Here is a 7,919-nt window from a genome sequence, read left to right on the forward strand (position 1 = left end):
GAGCTGTGATTCTGAGTTGTGAGGGTTAAACCTTTGTTCATGTCATTTGTGGTGCCAAGAAGTGATCTTTTGGCTTAAAGGACCAAGCTTGGTGTGCCACTTTCATTTTTGAACCAAGTCAGAACCTTGGAGCTGAGTTTGGGCTCCAAGTTACCTCATTTTCGAAGTTTTGGTGCATTGGAAGGTATACCATGATCACCCTTGTGTATTTTGATGTTTTAAGCTTATTTAAGCAATTAAAAATCGTAACTTGAACCATTTGATAAAATGAAGGTGTTTCTGGGTTCATAACATGTTAATAAACATCTGTTTAAGGAGTTCTTGGACTCCAGATCGAGTTTGGATCATTGGAGGTCGATTTTACCTTTAAAACTCAGTTTTTTGCATTCTGTCGAAGAAGTATTCGAATACTTTTCGAGAAGTATTCGAATACTTCCTAGAAAAAGGCAGTAATCAAATACTTCGCGAGACAACAGCGACCTAGTTTAGTAAAATTGCGATATCTCGAGCTTCAGAGCTCTAAATTGAGTGAGGTTTGGATCTATGTGAAGCTAACATATAGGGATACAAACCTGTAAATTTTCAGTTCCATTGGATAAGTTAATTTCTCTCAGTGTATGTTTTAAATCGAGACCCTATTGCTGGAAATTCAGCTTGTTGTAGGAACTTTGCAAAAATCATAACCGGAGTTATACAACTCCGATTAAGACATAAGATATGTCGTTGGAAAGCTTGAGATGTCTAGTTTAACATAGTAAAATCTTAGAGTATTTGGTAAAGAGTTGCAATGGTAGTTTTTATCTGGTGTCGAATACTCATGGCAGGAGTATTGGAATACTTTTCTGAGAAGAAAAGTATTCGGATACCTTTGAAGAAGTATTCGAATACTGGAGAGTATTCGAATACAGTAAGGTTTAGTATTCAGATACTTGGGTATTCGGATACTGGGGGAAAAAGTATTCGGATACTTGGTAGTATTCGAATACTTTAATGAAAGTAATTGAATACTTTCTGGGGAGCTGGAGTATTCGAATACTACTCGTGAAGTATTCGAATACTTCCTACAGAAACAGCATGTAATGAGTTAAAATGAGTAGGAAAGACTTAATCACTTCATATAATCTGAGCTATGATTATTGATGAGTAATTATGGTATAGCAGATTGTGATTGTGCTGTTTGTGGGCCTTGAGCTGTGTGGGCTCTTGGTTTGGATAGCTAGCTTACAAGGTAAGCTTTCGTGTCCCCGGTTTAGCTATGTTATGGTTCCACCATGTCCCATGGGGGTATGGTTATATGCATACTGTGTTACATGCTTTGGATATTTGAAATATTGTTGAGCTTTATGTGTAATGGCTTTTAATATGCACGTGTTGTTCCATCTTGACGGTAAGTCTGAGTATGTGGCGTCATACAAGACGGTGATCCGGGGTGGATGCAAGTGGCGTCTTGCACTATGTGTGGGTATTTGGCGTATATAAATCCTGCATTTCTCTGGCCAGTAGAATAGAATTGACACACATGACATGATTATCTGCTGCATTGCACTATTTTAGAACTGATGATGATAAACTGCTTTTGAACTTATATTGCACATGTAAGTGAGCTTGGGGTGGAAGATCCTTGAGGACCCCTTGTCTTACTGAGATTTCTTGTTTAGAGATCTTACCCCACGTTTGGGGAATGCTTATTTCAGGTTCAGGTAGTATGGGGACTGATGTCTCTGTCGGCAGGAGGCCAGAGCTTAGTTGATGATTATTGCTGTTAGTTATGCTGACCTGTGTGAATGCTGGATTTGGATGCTGTTTATGTTTTCTGCTTATGTTGCTGTTGTTGAAACTGATGTTGGGCTTTGTTGCTTTATTTGGGTGAGGATGGAGTTTGTCCATGCCACTTTGTGGTTAGTACTCTTAGTTGGAGTTGTATAAACTGTTAGATGGTCCGGTCTACGTTTTGTAGTTCCGTGACTACAGACTCATACTTGTATTTTTAATTAATGAGGTATTTCAGTTTGCTGTTTATTGCAATATACATACAGGCGATGTTTTGAAAATGGTTAAGTAATCAAGTTGGTAATGGTTAATGACATCATAATTGAAAAGAAAAAGATATTATGCAATTTTAATTAAGCACAGCTTAATACGATAACATGATAACATTACTGGATATATACGGAGTGTTACATGCACCGTAAAAAAAATGGTCTGTACCGACAAAAGGTTAAAATGATAAATAATATTGTTGTTTTCCACAAAAAGGTTGTTGTGCTGTAAAAAAAGATGGTCTGTACAAAAAAAAAAAAAAAAAAAGTTGCAGAATAGAATAACATGCACCGTTTTAGTAAATAAGTGAAAATATAAAGATTGGATCAAAAATCAAAAGATAAAAATTATAAGAATATTTGATTGAATATATAATGTTTTATTATTTTCTTTATATTTATGTTATGAAATTTAAATATTTGATTGGTTATATGGGCAAAAAAATTAAAATATTACACTTTTAATAATTAATTACGAATAGGTAGCAGTTTGGAAATTATATTCGAATTTATTGCAGTCATTCACGCCCAAATTAGGTGTGACTATTCACGCCTAAGTTAGGCGTGACTCCCAAGGCATTCACGTCTAAATTAGGCGTGAATCGTCTGGTGTTGACACGTGGCACAAAAAATTAATAGTTTAACCGTAAAACTTTATAAGGCTATAACTTTTGACTCGAGTATCCGAATGAGGTAATTATTTTTTTGATTCCACGTAACTTTTTGAGATCTACGCAATGACATCTCATTTGATATATTTTATCTCTCACAAACACAATTCAAATTTACAACAATGATACTGTAAAGATGGCACCAAAGTGGATTAACTCATCTATAAATAAGATGACATCAAATTTCCTATTAAATACAAACGCAATCAGCTCCTATTAAATACAAAACGCAATCAACTCCTATAACATTAAATTCAAAATTCAAATAACCACTAGCAAATTTATTTGAATTGGAGACAATCTGTAACCAACTCATAAAATTACAACGCAATCAACTCCTATTAAATACGAAACACAATAACTCCTATTAAATACAAAATGCAATCAACTTATTGGAGATTATTTGAATTTTGATTTTTGAATTTAATTTTATAGTACCATTATTGGGCGTGAATGAGTGCAATATATTTGTAATTAGGTTCAAAACGACAACTTATTCGTAATTATTTATTAAAAAAACAAGTGTTTAGAATATTTATTTAATTATTTTCTTTATTAATACAGATTTTCAAATTGATTTTTGAGTTTAAATCACAAATTAAATCTTTATTTTCTTTTTCTTATTAATAATAATTTTTAATTTTTTTTTTTGGTAATACACTATATAATATAATTATTACAAATTTGAATTGTGTTTGTGAGAGATAAAATATATCAAATGAGATGTCATTGCGTAGATCTCGAAAAGTTATGTGAAATCAAAAAAAGAATTACCTCATTCAGATACCCGAGTCAAAAGTTATGACTTTTTAAAGTTTTACGGTTCGTAAGTTGACTTTTTTTTTGCCACGTGTCAACACCACATGATTCATGCCTAAATTAGGCGTGAATACCTTGGGAGTCATGCCTAATTTGGGCGTGAATAGTCACGCCTAATTTGGGCGTGAATGAGTGCAGTAAATTTGAATATAGTTTCCAAACTGCTACCTATTTGTAATTAATTATTAAAAGCGTAATATTTTAATTTTTTTGCCTGGTTATATGATATATTATAGACTGTTATATCTATTAAATATAAATTATATTATATGTATAAAAATATTATTTAATATCAAAACGTGTCCCAACGTGTCGAAATATGTCATTTTTTAAAATTAACGTGTCGGCTTATCATGTCGTATCACATGTCAGTGTCCGTGCATCATAGGGCCAGGCTGTAGGCCCCTGATATGTTGCCTGGACCATTTATACCACTAATTAGAAATTGTATATATATATATAAAAAAAAATAGCAACTTATCCCCCAAATAATAAGGTTAAATACATATTTTCAGAAGTCACTCTAGCTAATAAGTTAAATAAGTCCTATCATAAAACAAAACTAATAAACTGCCACTTAAAATAACAATCCTACTTTACTGTAAAAGGCCAGTGAAGTATATCAACAACTTGCATCCCATTCTGTGGGTGAGACTCAGATGCGGCTTCTATTAACTTGAGTGGTTGGAAAAGTATTTAAGGATTAGTATGTTAATGCTGTATAATATCTAAACCCTAACCTCTTAAGAGTAAGAAAGGAAAACAAATCCGCGAGAGAGGATGGTTAGAATCCTAATATTAAGGCTTGATGCTACGAAGTAGAGTCTACTTCATTGCCAGCATACCATATACAGTATTTGATACCTGCAGTAACTGCTGCTCCATTTTATCCTTCCATGTAAATAAATCCATAAACATTTCCTGTGAGATAATATTACACAAAAGACATTAAGCTGAAAAATATAAAAATTCAAAAAATATTATATACAAGGCATGCACATACTATTGACATCACCTGAAACAATACCAATGAGTTGTCAATGCCTGATATTGAATTGACAATCGTAGAAGAATCAGGGGTCACATTAGGTTGATGTTCCTCTAGCTTCTTAGGTACTAACTCCACCAAGTCGCTATAATCATGAAATAAAAAAAATGAGGGATACTGAAAGAACAGAAGCAGCATTTTTTTTTTCCTCCCTTGTTCTCTTTTGTTCCCTGAAAGCGAGTAGGGAAGGGATTTTAAAAAATTCAACTCGTATTACCTCTTCATGTCTGTCAGTTCTTCACTGGGCGGCAGAGTTGGTAGGGTTGAGTTGGGATCTTGAAGTACAACCGCTTGTGGAACATTAAGTAGCTCAGGATTCCCAAACCAAGGTGCAAATTCGTCTCCCTGAATATTGTCTAGGTTGGTGCTTTCTAGCCAATCTTCCCATCTTACCGAAGGAGGACTAAAATTGGTGTGTTCACTCGATCTTTGTAGATCACTCAATTTATTTGTTATTTCCACTAGTTGTTGCTCAATTTTGGTTTTCCAAATCAACATGCCATCATACATGCCCTGTCAATATATAAAACTACAGTAAGCAGGAGATCACATTTGTTGACAAATTAACCAACTAAAAGAAAACACATTCCACATAACATGAATCCCATTTCTTAATGGGTAAAAAGTGTGGCAATATACTTCTTAGATACCTGTATCCCCTTCAAAGAAGTCATGATCTCAGTTACACGGCGCTCAGTCATAGCTTTCCACTTGCCAAAATTTTTCTGTGTCCCCTGCCAATAAATCTCAACATAAATCATTAATACAGTGCTACTCGAGACAGAAAACCATTGAATTATTAAATTATTCAACCTTCACCTCCATCAGACACATTTCGCTTTTCTTTTGCTTCTTGGCACTGAGCTCTTGCATATCTCTGTTACGCAAATTAACTTATTAATAGTGAACATATAATAGTAACCATACAAAATTATTTATGAAACTTTAGTTTCCAAGTTCAATACTTCTTCATTTGGGCCATTTCTATTTGAAGCATTTTCAGTTCACCAATAGAATCAGTATTCTGAGAAGGGACACAGCCTGCCCTAAATGTAGATGGTGGTGGTATCCAGCAAGGGTCCTGCACGGCAGCCTCCTGGTGGACCTTTTCCAAATTAGCACTCTCCAACCAATACTCCATGATTCCTTCGGTGTTGAACCATCGTTTGAACCGCTCAGTTCCTCCAGGTGTCACTTTACCATCAATGTGCTCCAGTAAGTGGTCTAATAGTCCAGCATCACCAATGTGCTTACGGGCAGCCATTCTTAGTGCAGGTAGGGTTATTGGGTTTTCAAAAGTTGCACCTTCATCTTTTAAGATATTCCACATGCTTTGCTCAGCCAACTTATACCTACATTACATAATTGTCTCAGCTTAATACATGATAGAAGTCAGTAACAACAGAAAGGATATCACACACTATTTACCTCTCAGCTGACCATATTTCTCTGCTTTCCTGCTTCATTGTCTTAAGCTTGCTACTACTTTGTCTCCCACATAACCCTGCTTTAATCTCTCTAAGACGATCAAGGCTGAGGCGCTTTCTTTTCTTAAATGTTGGCATGAAGATAGGTTCAGTTTTAAAGATTTTTTCTTCATCTTCCTTAGGAATACTGGAAGAAAGTTTCCTTCCATATTCATCATGCTGATCAATGGACATGACTTGATGACGAACACCCCTATGACCCATCCCTGCAGCTCTCAGTTGAACTCTCTTAAGTTCTTTGTTGATCCCTCACAACTTCTGTACATTCCACAAGCAGATATATATCTTGAGTGCAGTCAGTCAGCTGCCTTACAAAACAATAAAATAAAATAATCAAATCTTCAGAACAATATGAATCCAACAATTTGCATCATGGCATCATCATTTAAAAGTTCAAATAAATCGAGAGTGGAACCAAAATGCTGAGAGCAACAGCATTACCTTTTTCAAGTTATATATAATATCACACAGTAAGCACAGATTGTAACTATAAATTAGAACACAATTTTAGGGATTGATTTCAATAGAGTTGAAAGAGTGTTGTTCCTCCCTGTTAAAATTCATACGGAGTTCATCAAGACTCAATGGACAAAGTGAACAAAAGCATGTCATTGGTGGAAGGAATTAAGATCTAATATAAATGTATCACACAATCACCAATCATTTACACTACAGTCAATTTATCCAATATGACTAAATGTTGTCTGAACTACCATCCATCCTGCATAAGTTCTTTGATAGTTCAATCATAATGTGTGTATGTGGCTTCAAAGTTGGAACACTATAATACTACTGCAAAAGCAGTCATCAGCACGCTTTTACCAATTGTTTCTTATAAAATCGGAACACTATAATCTGAAGTGACACACGAGTGCCCAAACAGCCTCCTCTTCAATCTTTGCATTGCATATTCAGAAAGGAAAAAATAGGTAAACGAACCTTATAATAATCAAATGTTGGGTATTCTCAGCAATCAGATCAAACAGTAATAACAGAATAAGAGTTACCAACCCAAGAACTACTCCGTAGGTTAAAAAAAACCTTGAAGTGAACAAAAGTACATTGGCATCAGACCAAACCCCAATTCAGACACGAAATTACAAAAAATAAAAAATAAAAAAATATTCGATTCAGAGACAATGCCGTAATCGCAACACCCCAATACCTGATTGAGACAGCAATCAAGCAGTGACACAACATGAAACCTAACGAATGCAGGAACAAAACGGAAACAAAAGAACAAGAGGAAATAGAGAATCGCAGAGAGGCAAAAGAGAAGGGTTTACGGTAAGGCCGATACAGTGCGATGACTACGCCCGAAATTCTGAAGCTAACGTTACTTCACTAGCAACGCAACATGGTTTCATGCCTTTCTTTTCTCACTCTTTTAAATACTAAACTAAACCCTAACCGCCAAAATCCATAAATTCCTCGAATCATTAATAAGATTATAATAATTTATAAATGGGGAAGGATATTCTCAATTTGTGTTACTACCAAGTGACTACCAATTAATTTTACCGTTAGATTGATTATATTGATCCAACGGTTATATTTATTTCTATCTTTGTATGGTCATAATTCTCCAAATTTAATACTTTATATTTATTTTTACCTTTGTATGGTTATGATTTCTCATATTTAATGCTTTCACTTTAAATATGGGAAATCATGATCATACAAAAATGAAAATAAATATAACCGTTGAATCAACATAATCGATCTAACGGTGAGATTGATTGGTAGTCACTTGGTAGTAACACAACTTAGTTGTCACGATATCCTTCCCTGTAAATAAAAAAATCTAATCAAATTCAACGAGACAAACGCCGTCTTATCTTTTCCGATACTGTAA

The 7,919-nt window shown here is 34.6% G+C and overlaps 1 protein-coding gene across 2 annotated transcripts; it reads right to left on the reverse strand.

Annotated features, from left to right (window-relative positions):
- Positions 1-4,021: 4,021 nt before the first annotated feature.
- Positions 4,022-7,445, reverse strand: LOC133312681 (protein DYAD-like). Of its 2 annotated transcripts, none has more exons than XM_061513924.1 (8): positions 7,351-7,445; positions 6,006-6,368; positions 5,543-5,929; positions 5,397-5,454; positions 5,228-5,311; positions 4,795-5,090; positions 4,545-4,662; positions 4,022-4,450 (listed from the first exon to the last, which is right to left on the reverse strand). In XM_061513924.1, exons 2-8 carry the CDS (start codon positions 6,266-6,268, stop codon positions 4,355-4,357), a joined length of 1,302 nt encoding a protein of 433 aa, XP_061369908.1. In that variant the 5' UTR covers positions 6,269-6,368; positions 7,351-7,445; the 3' UTR covers positions 4,022-4,354. The 2 variants fall into 2 exon arrangements, with proteins under 2 accessions (XP_061369908.1, XP_061369907.1); XM_061513923.1 differs by having other exon boundaries at positions 5,391-5,454.
- Between the last annotated feature and the right edge of the window lie 474 nt (positions 7,446-7,919).

Source organism: Gastrolobium bilobum, unplaced genomic scaffold, assembly GCF_033153095.1.
Source record: "Gastrolobium bilobum isolate Gb01-03AN ecotype WA unplaced genomic scaffold, APGP_CSIRO_Gbil_v1 utg11336, whole genome shotgun sequence".
NCBI classification, from domain to species: domain Eukaryota; kingdom Viridiplantae; phylum Streptophyta; class Magnoliopsida; order Fabales; family Fabaceae; genus Gastrolobium; species Gastrolobium bilobum.